The 24,162-nt window shown below is 32.3% G+C and overlaps 1 protein-coding gene across 1 annotated transcript in view; it reads right to left on the reverse strand.

The window, feature by feature from the left end:
* Positions 1-24,162, reverse strand: part of LOC123664686 (Down syndrome cell adhesion molecule homolog) — a 44,680-nt gene that overhangs the window by 18,293 nt on the left and 2,225 nt on the right. Inside the window, exons 2-3 of the mRNA XM_045599195.1 lie at positions 23,050-23,261; positions 19,948-20,161 (exon numbers count right to left, since the gene is read on the reverse strand). Of these exons, the coding sequence (XP_045455151.1) occupies positions 19,948-20,161; positions 23,050-23,261 (426 nt within the window). The remainder of the gene's footprint in view (positions 1-19,947; positions 20,162-23,049; positions 23,262-24,162) is intronic.

A 24,162-nucleotide genomic window follows, 5' to 3' on the forward strand; every position in this document is an offset into this window, starting at 1 on the left:
CCGTCTAAATGATGTAGTGTAATCGACGAAGTTTGATAAAAGTATTTATTTTGATATAAAAATCAATTTGTTTACTACCAAATGTGCATTAGAAATGTATTATCAATTTTTATTGTATTTATGGTTCACTGTTTTGGCGATAATGGCTTACTCATAAAAGATAGATATATGCTGTCTCGAACTTTTTTGCAGGATTAATTAAGATAAATATTTCTCCTATACATTGTATACACGTAAACTCCACAGTTTTTGCAGCGTACGCCAGAATAACTCGTAAATAGCAGATTTTTTTTCCGACTTGATAATTATCAAAAATGTTTAGAATTCCTAATGTGTTGGTAACACAAAAATAAAATCGTACATATTAAAAATGGCATGGTGTCGTCTCCTGTCAAAGATTTTCATTGTAATATGAAACTTTGAATAGTTACGAGTCTCTGTAAAGAACTCACTATAGACGGCGCCACGGTTCGCTTAAACCGAAAATAAAAATCATCATATCAAAAATTTCGCTCTAGCGGGTACAATGTTTAGAATTCCTAATGTGTGGGTAACACAAAAATAAAATCGTACATATTGATAATTATCGTTATATTTTAGACAATTCACACACTATCTTTAAAAATTATAGCCTATGTGTTATTCTAATGTATAAGCTATATTATTGTAAAATTTCATTAAAATCTATTTGGTAGTTTTTGCGCGAAAGAGGAACAAACATCCATACAAACAAACTTTCGCGTTTATAATATTAATAGGATAATAATATGCATAAAAAATAATTACATATATATAATACATTAACAAATAATTATTTACTAAAAATAATATTTAAATATCATACAAATATCATATTTTGAGCAGGAAATTCCTGCTGTGCCTCAGTTATAATTAAGAAATTTAAATGATAAAAGTATTTATTGTGCAACTATCCTACAAAACAAATAATAAAGATGGCGATTAACAAATCGTAAATTAATATTAACCATTCAGAAGATGGTGTCGATATATTTGTATTGTTCCCGTATTAAACGAATAAATAATAAGAGTAATATCAATACAAAATCCAACATTTTAATAATTGTTAGAATTAGAAATTTAAATACTAACACTATATTAACTTTTATTTCCTTTATTGAAACCGTTTTGATGAGTAAAACACAAACAATTTAAAATACAAATTTCAATTTTAATAAATCAATATTTATGTAACGTTACATTAAGTCTTCCGATGGTGTTGTTACATTAATAAGACTATGTGGAAAGTACGACAATAGCGATTCGCCTAATTACGGAAGCAATTACACCTTACCGCATGAGCCTCCCGAATGGTTATTTATTACGCGACACCGCGTATTAACGTTTGGCAATAAGACCGTGATCACAACGCAGCACGATAGCGATTTTACAACAATTTATTATTACGTTTTTTGTATACAAAAATCACTTATCTCCAATCCCTAAACTTGGTAAATATGTTCAACATAAGAAAAGTTATTCAACTTTTTCATCTTTTATAAAAATTTATAATAATATGCTTTCGTAATAAATTTCCCAATAAATCACAAATACACGTAAATAAAATAATTTGGACGATATTTGTAATAATCGCTCAACCCTAATCATAATGCAATATTTAATAGTCTATAATATTCAGCAATCTAATAAATTTTAAAACTAGTCTAATCTAGTAATCCTGAGATTAGCAAACGAAGAAGCTCTCCATTGTTATCAAATTTAGTATAAATTCTCAGATGTTAGAAAATAAATCAACTGATTTCGTATTTTAATTTAAAGGCGTTGTAAACGATTCGAAATATACCTAAAATGCTAAGAATCAATTTTAGTACTGAATTGTTTGAGTTTTATTAGATTTTAACGACTCTGTCTAATTGTATGACGGAATAATAAATGATCTGTCTCGAAAATTAATATGGATTTTATGAAAATAGGATTTCAGATTTAGTTTGGAGCTTCTTTGGAAACGAGGTATGTTTTCGTTTCATTACAAAACAAAAGTATGGTGGTATTATAAAAGTCTATAATATTTTCCCTAACCCCTACTGCTGTACCGTGTTTTATACACAAAGGTTATCTGGAAAAAAACACTCTTTTAGTGTTAAAATCGCTTCTGTATGTCTTTTGTCACATAAAATCACTACTGGGCATAGGCCTCTTTGCCCATATAGGAGAAGGATCAGAGCTTAATCCACCACGCTGCTCCAATGCGGGTTGGCGGATATATACTACGAGTAACTATCGCTATCAGGTGTACATGATAAGAACCGGGACCGGCATCTTAACGTGCTCTCCGAGGTACGGTGAGGTAGCCAGGACTAACAACCAGACCGGAAATAAATATTGGTATAAACACAAATATAATTATAAACCGCGATAACGGTATTTCGGTGCCACCGACATGGTACACGCACCATTACACTAAAGCGGTCGTCGAGGTGTATCATTATTATTAGTCTTGCAGATTTGATCCAGAAAATTATATCGATATATCGTTGCCATGTTAGACAACTTAAAAATAAAACTGAACCATATTGTATTAAACAGTGTCGTTGATATGTTATAAGTTAAGCTGCTCTCTTGCGGCAATAATTGTCAGAAGTACTTCAAAGACGAGTAGAGTACGAAATATTTTTTAAAACACCAATTACTTAAAAAATCAAATCTTATATGGATTTCAATGATGACCTTTCGATTGTGTATTCTTTGTCCTTTACAAACTGTAACGTTCTTACAACTCAAAATGTCATATAGGACACTAGCCCTAACCTAACAAGGGTGACATTTTAAAACGCCCGCACAATTATCCAAAATCACAAAATACTTATTTGTATTCTGTTATAAGATTATTCTCAAGATAAAAAGCTTAGGCATTTTCTTATTTTAACACGTTAATCTCAAGATCTTAAAGCCCCGTTTTAAAAGTATTTTTATTAACAGCCTGCTTATAAGAAATTTAAAGGCGATACTCAATGAATGAATTAAGCCATAAAAATATTATTCATTGCAATAATATCTTAATCAATCTAAGAGACTATCTATTTGACTCGGATGTGTATCTATTATGATATTATATACATGTGGCGTATCCACATATATAGAATTTTTATATGGAAATGATAATGAAACCTCATTTCTTGTTTTTATTTTGTTTATAAAAATATATTTTTCGATAGATGTCAAGAATTTGTATTTTGAATTCTTCTTTATAATTTACTAGCGACCCGCCTCGGCTTCGCACGGTTGCAAAAACTATCAGTGTTCCTCTTATATACTATGCATATAAACCTTTCTCTGGAATCATTCTATTTACTAAGGAAAAGCGCATCAAAATCCGTTACGTAGTTTTAAAGATCTAAGCATACAGACAGCGAGAAACGACTTTGTTTTATACTATGTAATGACGTTTTACAATTTATTAATTCCATTTTATATTTTACTACGTGCACGTTGTTTTGAAATTATATTTTATACTAGCTGACCCGGCGAACTTCGTATCGCCTAACACAAACTTTATCGTATGGTATTAAAGTTCAAATTGACTTTTAAGTATTATCACAAATCTTTTGTATGGGAGTATAGAAAAGTGTTGTTTTTAGACTTTTTCGGAAATTTAAAAAAATTTTTTTTTTGAATTTTTCTCTCCGTAAGAACCATCCTCGTACTTCAAGGAATATTTTAAAAAAAGAATTAGCGAAATCGGTCCAACCGTTCTCGAGTTTTGCGCTTAGCAACACATTCAGCGATTCATTTTTATATTATAGATTTTGGTATTTAAACATTGTTTTTTACATTATTATTATTATTCTTTAATAAAGAGTCGATGGATATAGCTCTATTAAGATCTTACCATTACTTCAACCATTAGATAGCCATTCGCTAAACACACATGGTCATCTATTCCTTAGGTAGAAAACTGTTCCAACATCTTTACCAGAACTATTACATTTTGGTCATACTGTATTAAATTTATTGACTAGTGTGAGTATTATCTTGTCTTAATATGTTACTATAAGCAGGCTTATATGCTAACTGAGTACAATTACCGTTATAATTATTGTTAACATACACTAATGGTACTAGTATTAAACAGACACTCGAGTGTTCATACATTTCTCCAGTCATTACAAACTATGTAGCGTGACGTTAAAACGAATCAAACATACACAACTCAAAGGACTTAAGGAGACATTAAGTCGACTTTTGAATCCTCGTTTTATAGCTGAAGTAGTTCCTATTTTTTGAGATATTTTGATATCATATTACTTGTTCTGTCCTATAGAAAATGTCTTTTTTGAGTGGAGAAGATTATTTCTTTCTTGAAAAAAGTAAATTAATCAGTCTTTTTGGGGTTCCGTACGCAAAGGGTATAAACGGGATCTTCTTCTCTGTCTATCCGTCCGTTCGCCTGTCTGTCACCAGGCTGTATCTCAAGAACCACGATAGCTAGACAGTTGAAATTTTCACAAATTATTTATTTCTGTTGCCGCTATAATAACAAATACTAAATAAATTGCTGTGTGGTTACGGCATCAAAGAATGTGTGACCCCCCTCTCTTCCCGTGGGTGTCGTTAGTGGCGACTAAGGGATAACACAATTCCACTACTACCTTGGAACTTAAAAAGCCGACCGATGGTGGGATAACCATCCAACTGCTGGCTTTGAAATACGCAGGCCGAAGACGGCCGAAAAAATATTTTTGCTTGATATCAATAAATGGTAACAGGGGTAATGGTAGGCACTTGAAATATTCACAAAATACTTTAGTACTACTTACTTTTTTAATGATAAATAATAAAATTATAATAAAAAATATTTAGGCGAGGGCTCTCATACAAAGAAAAAAAGAAACACTATTTTTAGCCGCTTTTCGCCCGATGCTAAAATCAGCACCGGATAAATGCTTGAAATATTAACAAATAATTTAGTTTTATTCAACAATTAAATATTTTACAGAACATTTGATTATATTTAGTTTAGTCAATAGTACGGAACCCTTCGTGCGCGAATCCGACTCGCACTTGGCCGATTTTTGTGAATATTTAATTCTATATTTTGAATTTGTGTATTCATACTCGTTTTTTTTTATTTACTAAATTAGTCTTGTATCCTGTTATCAAAATAATGCAAACGATAACTACATTTTTTGAAAGAAAATATGAAAAATGTACGATGTGGTATCATCTCTCTGGAATACCATTTTCATTAAAGTGTCAAAAGACCTAAGAGAGAAACGTCTCTCTTACCTTACCTACCTTTTCATGGGATATTTACAATCTCCGGTAATTTCAACAACACTTAATATTAAAAATATTTCTTTACCATGCGAGAGCTGACCTACATAAGATGGTGAAGTATTAACTTCTGCGGAACTTTAACTTAGGTAGGGCCCATCAAGTATAGTATTTTTCTTCATAATTGTCTATCTATGCGATGGATTTGAATGGAATTTGGCTTTAGTCACTTTGCTATATGATCTTAGACACTGAAGACCTCTTATTCCGGAATTCTGAACAATTTCTTTAAAAAGGATAAAAGTTAAGTGTTCACTCTGTTTCAATACTTATAGTTTACGACAACTATTTTATTTATTACTTATTTCATTTTGGAACAAAGGAGATATTCCAAATATTATCTCCTAAATATTACAAGATCTTTGAAAGATCATAAATTAGAAACATTGTGACCTCAGAAAACTGAGAAATATCCTGCTTACAATCTGGAGCTGCCCAAATGTGACCTTGAACTTGAAATACCTTGACCTTTCAAAAGATCATGGTCAAATAATACTGCTTTCAAGCAGTGTTATGTTCCTGTTGTGCGTAATGTGACCAGAGGTCCTGGGGAGGATTGGCGATAAGACCGGCAACGCGCTTGCGATGCTTTTGGTGTTGCAGGCGTCTATAAGCTGCGGTAATCGCTTACCATCAGTTTAGCCATACACTTGTTTGTCAACTTCTATTATTTAAAAAAAAAACATACCTATATTATAAACCAACCACAAAATAATGAGTTATGCCTGCTCCAACACAAGGACTACTTATGTTGTGGAAAATTTAAATAAACCCTTTTGAAACTCAATATAAAATACATCACTATCGCTGTTTATTTTTGTTGTAATATATTTAATTAAACATTAAATTCAAAAGCATCCAAATACAATTTAACCTTAATCGTAAACCGAAATCGTGTACCGAAATTTAGGTGTACCTAAATAACATTTTAGTTTCAGTTTGTTAAAACAGAATACACTCATACTATATCACAAAGTAATTACAAACTGTAATTAATTTTTTTTTTTTTGGTAACTAACTTGATATAGACTAAACAAGTTTCATAATCTAATCAATAAAATTATTTCGTTCCAATTTTAATTTTAAATATAGAATAACGAAAATAGTTGTCGATATGTTTGAATACCTCTGTTTTATCCACCTGTTAATTAATAAAAAAATTTAAAAAATATCTTCTATACAAACTATGTACTAAAACTAATGAAATAGATTTTTATTTAAGTTTATCACAATTTGTAATTGATCAATGTGATTTGATCATGAATATGAATGGATGAAATGTCGTTGGCACGAATAGCGTTCAAATAAAAGACGAGATCATATAGATATAATATAATCTAAAATAATAATAAAATAATCAAATAGATATAACACGTACTTTTTAAATTTATTACAATGTCCGCGTGGAATTTAACAAAAAAGTTATTGTTCAGTTCGCAGTTTTAAAAAAAAACTAAAATAAAAGTAGCCTAAGTTACTCCTTATTACATCAGCTATCTGCTAGTGAAAGTCCCGTTAAAATCGGTCCAGCTGTTTCAGAGATTAGCCGCAATAAACAAACAGACAGATATAGACACAAAAATTATAAAAAATGTTATTTTAATATATCTTCCGTGTACACATATATAACGGAACACGGAACATTATTCATATATATATATATATATATATATATATATATATATATATATATATATATATATATATATATATATATATATATATATATATATATATATATATATATATATATATATATATATCTCTCAATTTAATAAAAAGCGATTATTTTAATATTACAAACAGACACCCAAATTTTATTTATTTGTATAGATATATAGATTAATCAACTTAAAAAAGAGGAGGTTCTCAATTCGAGTGTAATCAATTCAATGTCTCTAATGACGTGTATACTTGTCGATGTTAAGTCATGTTTTATTTTTTGTTTGAGAACAAACACAATTATTTATATTCGTCCATGGCCATAGAGAATATACCAAAAATACATATGTTTCGTTTAACCCGGTTCTTCCAAGGAGAAGAAACATGTAATCGTTGTCTGTGGTCGGATTATACCCGGTATTAGGTTGACCATAAATTAAAACTGTAATCCGGACCTGGGTGTCCAGGAAAGTTCAATCGGATTATCTTTTACAAACTTTCGAATCATGCTTGCAGTACTGTTCGCTTTGCTTTTTTTTTTTTGACGATAGTAGTGAAAAACGGTTTTAATTTAAATTTATTGTTTTATTTTAGAATAATATAACGCTTTGTTTTTTCAACGAATATATCTGTTTGATAATCTATGAGTAAAAGATTAATATTGATTTGATATAAGGAATAATGTATTTAGTACCTTCGTCTACTAATAGATGGCGTTGTGCGTCTGAGTCTAACAATAAGACTAATGTATTTAGTTCCTTCATTTACTAATAGATGGCGTTGTGCTGTATGTTAAATCGCGCTGTCAAGATTATTTCACAGATGTACTTAAGAGACTTCTAATTATATTTTTATTGGGTTGCGATCTCGCTAGGAGACATCCGTAGGGCGTGCGTTATCCTCGAGCCCCCGAGAGCTCCCCTTCTTCTTTCGCGGCCGGTGTCTATAGTATCCGACCCCTCTCACCGGTGACGCTGTAAAGACCGCTAGGGCCAACAGCACTCAACAATTCGGAATTTTTTTTTGTGAGATTAAATAATTTAGTATAAGTTTAAACATATAAATTTGAATATACGAGTTAAGTAAACGTGTGAGTGTTTCATTTTTAACAATCTATATATCAATTTTAATTACATTTACGTTATATGATTGATGAGAATGTCAGAAGATTATTGATAGCGTCAATATTTTATTAACTTCAAACGGTCAAAATGTAAAATGATAATATTTTAATTTTCCCAATCTATGTTTTGATGTTAAAAATATGTTTGAGAACACCAATTTTTTCGTTCGATAGCTCTTTATCACAAACATAATATATTTCAATATCATAAACATATCTATTCATTTCAAAGCGTGGTTTTTAAATTCAGCAAATAGCTTCAATGTGTTCCTTATATTAACTTTTTGTGGTAATGTTTTAATGCAATAATAACAGTAGAGTATCACTGTCAGCGGTCGCAGGTTTTATTCCCGCTCGGCTTTATAGTCTGAATTCATATCATTGTAGGTGAAAAAGTCAAACTGATACCTTCAAAATTTTATAGAATTCGATTAGTTAGTTTTGTAATAAGCTGCAAAACTTTAACAATCAAAAAACTAATCGAAGGTAAAAAAAGGTCAAACTGGTACATCCATATGCATTTAGTAAAAGCAGTTACTTTAAAATTACAAACATACACTCCAATTTTATTTATTTGTATAAATTGTAATATATGCATATTTACTTATTTATATATTTAAATAACATTTACGATAGATTTATTACAAACAAACATGTACATATATAAGTCGGCTGTTGCTCAATACACGGGTATTAAATAGCCTACCATGGGATATATTTATGTTAGGATATATTTTAAACATAGTTTTGTTACCAATGGTAGATACACTTATCAAACCCGTATAGGATTATCATAAAAATCGACACAAGCAAAATTACGCGGTTTGTCTTGTATATTATGCAGTTAAATTTAATTTGAATACGTTTTAGATGGATTCCCATCACATATTTTACGGTGAAATCAAAGACCTAAAGATAATTACGATCTTCCTAAGATTACCTTTAGAATGTCTTCGTTATTTTTACGGCTTTCGGTAACGTGTTCTAAGTTTTGAGAGCTTCATTAATAATATTTATTGCGAAAACTCAATTTTGTTTTTATGTTCATTCGTATGTTATCTTGTTTAATAACTTTGTCTTTGTTTTAGCTTTAGAGTTACGTCTGTCAGCGAAATACTTATCTTAGATCAGAAGATTTCGACCAGATTTATTTACATCGTTCATGGCTACAGATTATCTACTCTAAAAAAAATATATTTTTTTTTATTTATGAAGAGAAAAAAAATAAGTTATAGCTTACAATACTTCTGTAAAATTAGTTTTTTAAACAAGAAAAAGTCCGTTAATAGTTCCCAAGTACATTGATTTCAAATACCTAATCTTGTGTCTTTAAATTAGTATGGATTATATATATAAATATATAATATATAAATATATAATATATAGATTTAAATTAGTATACCACAGAGAAAACAAAACAAGCGTATTTATTAAATTTATATTAACAAACTTTTTTCGTTCAACATAATTTTGGTTATTGTTTGAGATTGAAAAGTTTACTTATTGAATGCAACCTTGATTATGGTTTTTAATATAGTCTAGAAAGAACTAAGAATCTTGTAAAAAAAGTGATATCATAAGAAAACCTATTGTTAAAGAAATTTGTTTATGAATGAAATTTATCAATCTCATCTTCAAATCTAATTGGAACAAACAGAAACTGTATCCTCCCAAAAAAGAAAATGTATCGATTCAATTTTCTGGTTGTGCCGAAATATCGCGGTACGCAAAATGAAAATAAATACATGGTAAATATCCCGTTTTTAAATAATTTTTAATTCATTATAAAATAAAATAAATAAGACTCACTTACAGGCCGAAGCGATATATTTGTGGAGAATTTATATTGCTACAACAATATAAATATATTTTAGGTATGCTGGGATCGAACCCGCAACTGCCAGCGCAACAGCCACAAACCAATGCTGTGACCATTGCACCAACGCGTCGTCTTGTGCGTAATTATACGCTTAATTGTATTAATATAAGCTTTTGAGTCGAAATCCAGTATCTATTTTGAATTATACAGTACGCTAGTAAATATTATATTATGTTAAGTTAGTAAATATTAAGTTACACCATTCAATACAATGTCTAAATTCTAGTGTTCTGTTCAGTATTGGAGACATTTGTATGGTTACTTGATCGACCAATTTCAATTGTAAACACATTGATTCAACGCATGCCAATATAGTTGTTTGTAATTCAAAATGAATATTACATACGTAAATAACATATATAATACTAACTGAAATAAGTTTATGTATTTGTAGCACTTTGCTAATCTTGTAACTAATCTTTAACACCGAAAATATATCAAATTATTTCATTAATGGCATCTCATGATTGGAGTTGAAGAGAAACGTCATAAGAAAAGTATATATTACTTGTAAAAATTATAATATTATATTATTTTTATTGTTTTATTTTTATTATATTATTTTATTGTTATTCTTTTGTTATATGTTTACTTATATCTTCTTATATGTGTTATAACGCAATATTTATGGAGAAAGATACACCGATTTTTTTCATTTTGACCTTACACCTTATGGTGAAAATTGCTTGAAATTGAACAAAGGTTGCTTTTGCATTATTAAATCCTTCTATCCTTCTATCTTATTCTATAAACAAGTCAATTTCAATACGATCATCTTTTGTCAGATCAATTACTATTTAAGCAATAATAATAATTGTTAATTAATTGGCCACTTAACATAAAACTTCCTTTTTTAAAACTAGGTTGATAGTTTTATTCTTTAAAATAACGAGATTATAATATCAAACAGAGGCAGCTAGTAGGAGTTAAAATTAAAGTGTTGAAAACCTAAAGGTTAGTGCCCGGGTGATTAATATTTACCAAACAAATTCACAAGAACTTTATAATGTTACGAACATTGAAGGTATATAACGAAAAGTATGCTAATATGTTTCTTTATAGCCTTTAGGGTAAGTTCAATATCAAACTCCATAGAATTATGTCCTAAAACACAAACAATAATTCTGAGAATGTTATTACTTACTCGGCCATTTTGGCACGAAATTGAACCGCAAAACATATAATATTTCTGGTATGTCGGCATATGAATGAGAACTTAGACGTTTGGAATGCATTTATTATGAAAACTCAGACGTGAGTCGAATGTTGAATATTTTTTACTGATTGTATTTTTTCCTTGTGAAAATTGTGTTTAAGTTAAAATACCAAGATAATATTTTGTTATTTATTATGCTTAAAGCTTGTATTACGACTAATAATTGGTCGTAGAAAAAGGCTTTCCGTATTTTCTAGTAAAAAGTTGCAATAAAATATTTTTTTTTAAGTATTATTTGTAACTGGCTGATTTTGATACCATGAAAATGTGACATTTTAAAAATGAAATCAAAAAGTAAAAAACAGTTATCCGCCACTTTTCATTTGTTTCCCGTCCACCAAAACGAGTGAATTCAATGAAGCAATTTGGTACATTTTAAAGTTTTACTTTAATAAAGGAAAAATGCGACTAAAGCCGCGAAAAATAAAATTGTGACGTTTATAGATCTAATGCAGTGTCAGTAAGAGTAGAACAAAATTGGTTTAAGCGTTTTCAGTCGGGAAATGTTACTGTCAGTAATGCATTTCGCTCTGGTCACCCAGTTGCGGATGAACGTGACGATATTTTTGAAAAATGGAGCTAGATCGACATTTGAGTAGTTACAATATAGCTTAAAATCTGATCATCATTATCATTACAGCCTATACAGTCCACTGCTGGACATAGGCCTCCACAAGTTTACGCCAAAAATAACGTGAACTCATGTGTTTTGCCCATAGTCACCACGCTGGGCAGGCGGGTTGGTGACCGCAGTACTGGCTTTGTCGCACCGAAGACGCTGCTGCCCGTCTTCGGCCTGTGTATTTCAAAGCCAATAGTCGGATGGTTATCCCGCCATCGGTCGGCTTCTTAAGTTCCAAGGTGGTTGTGGAACCTTGTTATCCCTTAGTCGCCTCTTACGACACCCACGGGAAGAGAGGGCGTGGCTAAATTCTTTAGTGCCGTAGCCACACAGCAAATCTGATAATTTAGTAATATTACAGTTTCGACCCATTCGAAAATAACTTATACAATAAAGCTCGATATATGGATGTCATATGAACTCACTGAAATAAATCTTATGGACCGTGTACCTACTGACCATGTTTTGTAAAATCTTACCTTGAAATTCTATACATATAAAATACGAAGAAACTTTTTCCCCGACCTATTATTATTAGTCGTAAAACAAGCTTTAAGCCAAATCAACAACGAAATATGATCTTTACATTTTAATATTATGAAGAGAACTAACATTATGAAGAGATATAAAAAATTTCGAGTTTGCTTGTGTGAGTGGCTTCCACTATTTAGCAAATTCACTAGCAGTTCGAAAGATTCCTGATATAATGACTAAATAACAAATAAAAATAGCAAAAAAAAAAATGAAAGTGATCTATGCTCCAGAGTAAAAAATTTCGTCATACTTGAAGGCTTGAAGAAAGAAATGAAGTGTTAGGTGTGACTTTTAAACGAACTTCAAAAAATTAGGATGTTTCCAATTCGACTATATGCCTTTTTTATGTGTCTTACCTCATAACCCTTTACTGGGACCACTAACTTTGACGATTCTTTATTTAATCGAAAGCCGATTCGTGTCGAACGGTCAAATTTAAATTTGATTGAGGCCTGATGGTATTGGCCATACATGTGTTTGCTGTGGTCTGGGTGTTTGTGCAGTCCTCATGGGTCTCCCTACCGTGCCTTGGAGAGCATGTTAAACCGTCGGCCCCGGTTGTTATCATGTACACCTGATAGCGATCGTTACTCATAGCAGGGAATATATCCGCCAACCCGCATTGGAGCAGCGTAGTGGATTAAGCTCTGATCCTTCTCCTATATGGGGAAAGAGGCCTATGCGCAGTAGTGGGATATTACAGGCTGAAGCGAAGCCTGACGAGTATTGTTTAAGCTATCTTTAATAATGCGTAGTTATTTGACTTCCATTACGTTAATGTTGTAACTTGTCAATATAAATTTAAGTTAGTTTTTTTCTTGTTTTGTAACAAGCAGAACTAGCCCGTCGGCGCAGTCTGTAGTGACACTGTTTTTTTCTGCTACAGGTATTGTGGGTTCGATTCTTACCCCGAGTCTTGGTGTCTAAATATATTTATTTATAAATAATTTTTAATATGATATCAAAAATCAACCGTTCCAGCAGGGATCGAACCTGCATCTCCGACTGACACAATGTGTGGGTAACGCAAAAATAAATATTTATTTATATATGTACTTTTTATATGTATGGTTATCGAAAAAAAAAGGTAGCTACACCAGTCGGCTGTTACCTATAACACGAGCATTAAGGTATTCATTTGCTTAATTTAGGAACAGACGACCGTGTGTATATTTAAAAGAAAAGAAAGAAAAAAAATATTCAGTTGTCTATATAACATTATAAAATCTATACAAAAAATAATCACTTAACTATCAAGGTTTTTACGAGTAAGTTTTATGTTCTAATCGCTCTCTTACATCCCCAATACAACATATTACAACGCATTAACAAATGAGATACTCGTACACGAATAACTTTCGAAAAAAAAAAAATACGCTGAAAGAATACGCATAAGATTTTTTCGAAACATTTTTCTATTAAAGATATTTTCGTTATTTATTCGCTGGTATTCGCGGGATTAGCTCTCCGTTATCTAGACGAGAACTGTGCTTGGAATTTTATATGCTTCATTGTGTGATCAAAGAGCAAATATTTTGGAAATGGCGTGGTTTTGATTCTTGAAATACTAAAATAAAATTTTTATTTCCTTTGAACATGTATTGGGATAAAAGTGTTATAATAAAAGGTTGCTACAGTGAAGTAAATACGTACGAATGTTAATTTTAGTGCAATTTTATTTCATTATGTATCTGTTAATATTTACCTTCGATTACAATTATCATAAGGGAAATTTTATTTAATTGTATTTGTATATAATGAAAATAAAAACATTTAGTACAAGTAAATACGAGTTAAAAGACTATAAAACTTCTTGCTATAAAAATATGATTTACAACAAATATTTTTACGTGAATTGGTAAAATCCAAATATATTTAAATTTAGTATTATTGACAGAAACTTCTGTGTATTGACAAAGCCGTATTACGCAATTTTCTATGCTAACGAGTGTCCCAGCAGTAGAAACCCTTTTAAACGTGAACTTTATCGAAACTAATTATGTCCTATGTAAATTATTTAAAGTGGCTTAGAGAAGTTTTATTTTTATTTAGTCGTTTTAGTTAATTATTTTTTTTTTTATACCACTAGGTCGACAAACAAGCGTATGGCTCACCTGATGGTCAGCGATTACCGTAGCTTATAGACGCCTGCAACACCAGAAGCATCGCAAGCGCGTTGCTGACCCAATCCCCAATCATCCCCCAGGAGCTCTGGTCACCTTACTCACCAACAGGAACACAATACTGCTTGAAAACAGTATTATTTAGCTGTGATCTTCTGTAAGGTCGAGGTACTACCCCAGTCGGGCTGCTCCATATTTTGAGCAGGAAATTCCTGCTGTGCCCTACCTCAGTTAAATTGAATTTATTGGATACTTTATTTTACAAGAAGAATTACATCAAATAAAATAACAAGTACCTACCTGTGTGACCGAGCTTAGCTCGGTATTTTTAGTAAATCGTGTTTTTTGGAAATCATATTTAAATACGAATTACATTTTGATAAAATATGAATAATATTTTCCGATTTTACCCACACAATAATAAAAAATATGTACTGGTTATTTAAATAAAAAATCATGAGTGCAATTACAATAAAAAAATCGATCTGAAAACATGGGGATTTGAACCATGGTCTTCTCGGTCGGTCCCGACCAGCCGAAGTATGTGAGTATTCCTGCGAAGGCGAATTGGGAGCCACTTGAGTTTTTTTTGCGAAAATCAGAGATGTGATCATATTTGCGTAGGCCAAATATGAAACGGATACATAAATTCTGAATGCGCTCAAGCTTATTAAGTTGCTCCTCAGTAATATCAAGATAAGTCAGCATAATCAAGCATAGGTAAGAGAATGCTATGTGCAAGCGCAATTTTGATGGAAGTAGGAAGAAAATTTTGCAGCCTGCGGAGTGATACTAGCTGAAAAAACTTTCCGACTTAATTCACATCTGTGGACACCAAGAGAGATTTTGATCCAATATAATACCCAAGTTACTCACTTTATCGCTGTATGGAATTTCGACGCCATCAAAAATTATAGGAGGTAGTTGTAATTTATTAATACGGGAAATAAATTTAGAGCTTCCTATTATAATTGCTTGCGTTTTCCCTGGATTGACTCTTAAACCAAAGGATTTATCCAATTAGCAACTCGTAATAAATCACGATTGATAAAATAGAGACAGTTCGTGGTAATTCTTCAATAGTACAGTGTGTGTGGATTTACAGATCGTCAGCATAAAGATGGTAGAGAGAAGATATAAATTTGTTGATGGAATTGATGAAGATAGAAAATAAGAGAGGGAAAAACACGCCACCTTGCGGTACGCCAGCACTGACCGCACTCAATTAGAAAAGGGGTCGTTAACCCTGACTCGTTTCCGGTGACCTTGCAAGTAATTTTGAAACTACTCAGTCGCTTCAGGAGATATGTTAAGAGTATACAAAGTATCGGACAGTAAATCAAAGTCCAAGGTTCTCTATCCGTACAAAATAGATAATTTATAGAAATCGGTTAAAGTTAGCTTCGTGCACTTCCACCTACTTTCAAACGAATATTCATTCGAGCAACGTGCCCTTTACAGACCCTAGATACGCTTAGTTGAAATACAGGATCTCCGCAAATATTACGCGAACACTCGCGTAACTTTTTATTGCGCAATAGGGTTAATACGTTTATTGATTAGTGCAATTCTTTAGTGTTTTTCTCTCACATTTATTTAGAAATTTTTTCACATAAAATAAATGTACAATAATCTCATACCATTTCTAAATTACTTACTATTCTGAAGTGATCCAGTGTCCTTGGACAGTGAAATTTCTACGCCTTAAGACTTGGCATGAAGAATTTATACCTATATGGGTAAGGTTCAAAGGAATATATTCTATGGAATTCTCTCTTGAAGATTTTTTTTTTGGAGACATTTTTTAGCTAGACAGGTACGGTGACTATTGTTATGTAAAATTGCGTTCTTTTTGATAAGAGGTGTTATTTCATACTTTTGTAAACGAAATAAACGTCTTCAAAAGACGCGTAGTTTGTGTGTTAAGTATAGGTTCAGCTTCCTACTATGAACGTGATAATATTTTAACATACTAGCTGTTGGCCATGACATTTTTTACGCTTGGATTAAAAAAAAAACAAGAAACTGAAAATTAAATTTTATTCGAAAGAATTTAATCAAACTAAGGGTCATTCGAAAATTTTATTATAAAATACATGCGTTATACTTTTAAAGATTTCCTTACGACGATTTTCTTCTCTTTTTACAGTGTGTGATATAAAAATAAAAAATAGAAAAAAAACTAAGAGGTGTTCCGAATTTTCAGTCCTTGACCCTTGTGGTACATAATTTTTATAATGTTAATGCAGAGATTAATTGAATAAACGATAAAATTTTGGTTTTCTGGCGGTTTGACGGCCATTCTCCGATTAGCAAATTTTTCGTGTCCGGGCTTGTTTAAACCGTAATATCATCATATTCAATCATGCACTTTTTTATATATTTTAGATAGCATCCGTACCTAGCTGTAAAAAAAATATTGGCTTCTGTTTTAAGTAATTAAGACTAAATTAATTTAACTTATGTTCAAAAAACCTCTGTTCTCTAATTACCGTGACGTGTCCGCATACCAACTTAATCTTAAAACTTGCTTGTAATTTTTATAGCGTATAGATTTACTTTGATCCATTCAACGTTTTAAACGATATTAAGCAGCGTGTATCGCATAACAAAATATCAACTCAATAGAACCAGTCTACTAATAATTATTATGAAGTAATCGTATGTCCAATGGAAACTTCTAATTACCGTAACATCTGCTGTTCCCGAGTGCACATCCCTAAATAAAAGTATTTGGCACATCACTACCGTACGCATCGCGTCTCCTCAGTGTGTGCCGAGGTCCATCAGCAGTTGTATGACTCTCATGTTAGTGTACCACCAATGAAGCACGTGAGTATATAATTACCGTAGCCTTGGTTAAAAACTTTTCTAATTACCGTTGTTCTTATTTTAATACTAGATTTTTAAGATAGACCCAAGTTGATCATGTAAATGGAGACAGTACTTTGGCCTCCGTACGTTGTAATAAGCTAGAATTTGTATACTGCGTCGGTTTTAAACATTTTTGTGAAAATGTATCGTTTTCTAATTACCGTATACCAATTACCATATGTTTATAATTACCGTTGTATGAAAAAGTAATACTTGTTTACCGCGGTTTTCGTAGATTATTATTATCATTGTCCGTAAATATGTCTATATTATATGCTGACCATTCATCAAATTATTTAATTTATAGGATAGGAAAACCCAAAAAGACCAAAGAGGAAGTTAAAGAAAATAGAAGGCTTGCCGCGCGACAACGCCGAGAACGAATTAAAAATGCCCCTTTTTGTATTAGCAATCAAAGAAAAAATAAAGGAGAAAGAAGGGTACAATAAAAAAAATAAAAAAATACTGCCTATCTGCGAAATATCACCAAAAGCCGGAAGAAAACTCAAAAAAGAAGTAGAGAAAATTTCAGAACTTACTATGAAAGACAAAAGGAAAAGGGAAAATTGAAAACAATCGAGGAAGAAGGGACCTTAGATATAGAGGTGCTTGATAACAATATAACAGATCCTCTTGAAACTCTGTCACACCACATCTCAATGATTTATCATATTCGCTGCGCTAAAAAGTACACTAAAAGAGTACAAAATTGTCCCGAAAATCCCAAATCAAAAAAAAAAAATAAGATAATCAGCAAGACGAAATTTTTCTGCAGTCGAGTTCTTTTGAAAAAGAATTAGTTCCCTTGAAAAAGACACCAAATTTTACACCTTCTTTAATCACATCAACGCCGCGTCCATCTAGTGCTCTGTCATCATCTTCTACTGAAAGTATGTTATTTTATTATTAATCAATAATGAGCATTTGACCGAAAACAAACGAACGAGCGTCTTCCTTGTGTTCAACACCAACTTCACCATCTTCAAAGATAACTGTCGAGAAACCGATACGTAAAAAAATCTCACTCTTATTGTTATTTAGAAGGCATGTATAGAAAACAAATAAAGAAATGTCATATTTGAGACAAAACAATAGAGCTAAGAAGAGCAAAAGAAAAGTACAGGAAGCAAGCATTAAGACTGAAATATAAAACACGCTACATCCAAAACCAAAACAAAGTCATGATAAAGAAATAGAACCAAAGTATTTACATAATAATAATATAGGGACTACTGTAGAGATAACCAAACAAGACGCCCAAATTTTTGTAGAGCAAGATGAGATCAGTCGCATTTGTCCTGGCAAGAGAGAATATATTTCAAGAAAAACGTGGCGTGAACTCATGTGTCTTGTCTTGTCTTGCCCATAGTCACCACGCTGGGCAGGCGGGTTGGAGACCGCAGGGCTGGCTTTGTTGCACCTAAGACGCTGCTGCCCGTCTTCGGCCTGTGTATTTCAAAAGCAGTAGTTGGATGGTTATCCCACCATCGGTCGGCACTTTCAAGTTCCAGGGTGGTAGTGGAACTGTGTAATCCCTTAGTCGCCTCTTACGACACTCACGGGAAGAGAGGGAGTGGCTATATTCTTACTGCCGTAACCACACAGCATATTTTCTAATTACCGTTACATTAAATATAAAAATTTTCTAATTACCGTACCCATAAATTTTTTAAGTCTCATTATCTAGAAAACCACAATTAACTGTTACATGCCAAATTAATTATTGAATTCGTATTTTTGACTTGTTTCATATTTTAATGTGTTTAAGTCAAATCAGTGAAAAATAAAAAACGTCACGGTAATTAGGCAAAGAACGCCGAATTGGAGAATGACCGTTGAAATGCTTTTGGGTTCGCACTGTTGTTTAAAAACCACTCATCGATAAACTGATTATCGGATTGTACAATAATGTTGTTATTGGATATAAAATAATATTGTACAATTATTGTTAAATCATGGCCTTTATTAAAATATTTTGGGTACACATCATTTCAACACTTTTAAGACTTTTACCACGGGGTTTACCGCGATTTTACGCGATTGTGTGCGACTCCCGAGTCACTCATGACCATGGTGTCTCCAATGTTACCAAAATATTTGTAGGTTCAAAACAACAAACTCGATAACTCCCGTATAAGTAAAAGTGTTGATAGTGACCGTGGAAGATAAAAAACTAAAATGCCCATATTATGTCGTTATAAAATTTGTAGGTCTTTATAAATACTTAGCACTGCCGTAAATGTTATCAAATTATCACAGAGACGTGTAAATTAATTGTATGTGTATATGAGTGTCTTTACACACACAATAATGTGTGTTAACATGATACTATATAATATGTAAACAAATTATTCAACATAGAAACCTATATATGAGGAATTTAAAGTACATGTAAGCATATCTATCTACACACACATTAATGTGTATAAATAAATATGAAAGTACGCAAACGCTTACGTAAAACGTACGAATGAATTTCGTTGGATGCATATGTGTGTTTGCGACAATATTCAACACAGTTATAGATACTTAAAATAAATATCAATAGAAAAAGAAACAATTCAGAAATGGAACAGTAAAACCTTATTTCTTAAAACTTACCAACAACAGAAAGGTGAACTCTTCTCACAAGTGGGGGGTGAGTGGACATTTGGCACTCGTAGTATCCCTCATCCCTCTCGCTCACGTACTGTATGAGTAGGCGCCAGTCATTGGGGTGCTCAAAGGCCAAGGAGTACCGCGAGTCAGCCGAGTATGTGTGACGTCCGAAGGAGAGGAGATGCAGATCGTCACCACGTCTTCGGACCCAAGATATCTGTTGAAGAGAATTGTATATCATCTATACAACAAAGTTGAAGTTACTTAGAACTCAATCATCTCAGGAATAAATAGCTTATAATTATTTTTTGAGGTTATTGAAGATATTAACTACTAAACCAGATGACTGCCATTGCTGTGATTTGTAAAAAAAAAACCATTTCCTTAAATTAGGATCGGATAACTTGGTACTAAGGTTATAGGAAGAAAATTTTCCTTTTTTTCAGTTTGAGTCTGCTTTAAGATCTATAAACATCATTCAGCTAATCAGTTGATATAAATAAATATATAGTCAAGGATGATGAAGTAAGGATCTGGTCACACGTGTACGGATGATATCTTGTATATAAAATCCTCGTGTCACAATGTTAGTTACCATCATTTACCGAAATGGCTGAACCGATTTTAATGAAATTTTGTATGCATGTCGGGTAAGTCTAAGAATCGGCCAATATCAATTTTTCATAACACTATATAAGGGGGGGATTACGGGGGTTAATAATATATATGGCAAAACAACGTTTTCGGGGTCAGCTAGTCAACTATAATATTGTTTGACATCGCTCTGGCGTAGTGTTGCCTATAATGTGTATGCGCCTAAACACAAGCAGTTACGGGTTCGATTCCCGTACGGTACGGATATTTGTATTTGTACAAATATTTCTTTCCGGTTTGGGTGTATGCTCTTGTGGATCTCCCCACCGTGATTCGGTGAGAACGTTAAGCTGTCGGTCCTGGTTGTCATCATAGATACATGATAGTGACCGTTAATCATAGTAAGAAGTATATCCACCAACCTGCAGTAGAGCAGCATAGTGGATTAAGCTACTATTCTTGTCTTACACGGACACAGATGCCCATGCCCAACAGTAAAAATATGTTACAGGCTGATTCAATCAATCATAATATTGTTACACCAAGCATTCCCTTTATTACCTAAGTTTATAAGAAAATAATAGCAACAGAGTTTTGTAATATGATTGCTAAGTAATGTTATTGACTCCCCCCCCCCCATCCCAAATTAAGAGCTCTTACCTCCGTCTTAAGTGGCTCAATATAGTAAAATTTAAACCTGATGGAACCGCTAGGGATTTTATTTTATTTTATGGAAATTTCTAACATACACCCGGTGTATGTAAAATACGAAATGACTACTTAGACATAATCTTCATTGGACGGATGAGCCACTACCAACCTTAATATAGTGCCATTTAGCTTGTCATTTACCTTTTTTTTTTTTTTTTTTTTTTACTTTACTACCTTGTGATAAGTAAATGAAATACACGAAAACAACTTAAAACTAACGTTCGTATTCATCACTTCAGCCTATAGCAGTCCACTGCTGGACATAGGCCTCCACAATCAGATGACAAACACGGCCACATCCGAAGACGGGCATCAGCGTCTTCGGTGCGACAAAACCAGCCCTGCGGTCACCAACCCGCCTGCCCAGCGTGGTGACTATGGGCAACACACGCTTACGCCATTTATGGTGTGAACTTGTGTACACCTATATCCAGCAGTGAACTGCGATAGGCTGAAGTGATGATGATGACGATGATGATGATGAGGAAAATTATGTGCCTATTCATTATTAAAAAATCTAGGGATTAATTTTGTTCGCTGGATACATAGACCGAAGCGATAGTTTATTACATAATTGTGTTTGCTCACTAGCGAAAACAAAACGACATCAATTACACTGACAAGTAATACAACGTAGGTAGACGAAAACATGATTAAGGAAAGACGCGTTATCGAAACTTACTTAAAAAAGTAATTATCAGATCACAATAAAATTTAAATCAGATACGTACAAGCACGATCTTTTGAATAAAAAAGTAATTATTTAAATCGGTCCACCCAGTAAAAAGTATAGTGAGGTATATATAGTACGACGTAGATCGACTCAAACAACAAAAGACAACTCAAAAAAATTCTAGTGAGATCTCAATTAAAATTAAAAACCACATGACACGCCCACCACAACTTACGATTAAAAAAATAATCAAAGTCGGTCAAAAGTTCTTATGTAACTAACATAAAAAAAAACCAGTCGAATTTAAAACCTCATTCTTTTTTTAAAGTCGGTAGTCTTAAGTATTTCATGAACATATAATAGTAAGTAGGTACATAATATAAAATTAATGTATGAGAAATTTTTTCGGTACATATTGCTTGTAAATTGGCTTACAATAATGTTATTTCTGTATAAATTTAATTCAGGAAAGCGACGTGTTTTATTTGGTATTCTCAGTATTAGGTTATGTTTTGAATACGCTTATTTTATGTTTTATTTAACGATAAGATTTATTATTATTATTATTAGTAAACAATTTATTAATATTACAATAACATTACAATTTTGAAAGTTAATTTTAAAATGTCTACTCTTGCCAATTGAATTTATTTACTGCATCATTTTCGTTTGTAACTATAGGAAGTCTGCAGAAGAAAATCGCGACTTAGTGCTTGAAGGTCCTACTTTATATCAACGCTGTCGATTAAATAAGTAAACTTATTAATATTCTTACATTGGCAACTGAAAGTTATGAAGTCTACTATTCAATCAATTTCCTTTACGGTATGTTACAGCAGGGCACATCCTGTTCAAAATCTGGAGCAGCCAGTCTAAGGAAGTACCACTACCTAGAAGAATACAGCTAAATAACAGTATTTTCGAGTATTTTTGTGTTTCTGTAGTAAGTAAGATGGCCATAGCTCCTGAGAAGGTTCGGGGGTGGGGTCGACAACGCTCTTGCAATGCTTTTGGTGTTGCAACCGTCTATAGTCTACGGTAACCGCTTATCGTAAGTTGGACCGTATATTTATTTACCGACCTAGTCACATATAATAAAAAGCAAATAAAAAATGAAATATACTCACAGTCTTTTCACCCAAATCGTGAACTCGACAGTGCAAATGCACGCGGCTCCCTAACTGCGCAGTCACATTGTTGGTTGATGGGTCGTCTTCAAAGAATGGCAGAGGTTCAGAAGTCGTGGTTGAAATGTCTTCCTCCGTGTCTTCATATACCTCCGTGAAGACCTCGCTCCAAAACGGACCTTTGATCACATGCTTGTCACCGGTCTTGAAATCTAGACATGGTTGTGAATAAGGTATTAATAACGATTAATAAAGATAAGGGTAAATAAATAAAAGCATTTAGAAAAATCGGTTAGTTTAGGATAAATTTATTAAAACTCCAATTTTACCTAATTAAAAAAAATGAACTGTTATATACTATTACCTCATTTAATTCAAGTTACTCTAGCCGGGCTTCAATCAATTATTCTATTCCGAAAGTTGTTTTGAAAAGAGGCAGCATTAAAATATTCCTAATCTTTATGGAAATTTTTACGGACGCAACGTCGCAACGGATCGGTTGATCAGGATGATTGACTTCTTCCATTTCCCTCTTAAGGATTTTTTTATTATTTTCCACGAGGTTATTATCAGAATGAAAATTTCACCAGATATGCTTGTCACGAACATCAAAAATAAAAGTTTTTCACATTAAAAACATTATCGAATTACACATATCTTTCGCGTTTTTTAAAGAATTTTAAAATTTTCATTCAATAGATAATTTTCATTCAATAGAGAAACTGTCATACATTCTTATAATGCAAATGCCTGAAACTAGCTTAGCGGAAAATTTTTCTAAACATCACATTATTTTTCAACTTTGCCATTTGAGGACTCTGGAAAACAGAAATAAGCGAGAATGCTCGTACAAAATTGCGAAGGCGAGACAAACGAATATTAAACTGAAATAAAACGGACACTTTAAAATTTGGTAAGGAAAAAGCACAAACGTAAGAAAATTTAAACCTACCGTTCAAGTGGAGATGGTTTTATAAAGTGAAATATTACTCCACGTAGTTCTTTGAATGAAACTGCGTGCATACTTTCTGATATTGAATAAGGTACGTCAATTTTGGTTTTTGTTTTTTTTTCAGAAATTTAATTTAAATGTATATACTAACACGAATAAAT

The sequence above is a fragment of the Melitaea cinxia genome, chromosome 22 (assembly GCF_905220565.1).
Source record: "Melitaea cinxia chromosome 22, ilMelCinx1.1, whole genome shotgun sequence".
Classification (NCBI taxonomy): Eukaryota; Metazoa; Arthropoda; class Insecta; order Lepidoptera; family Nymphalidae; genus Melitaea; species Melitaea cinxia.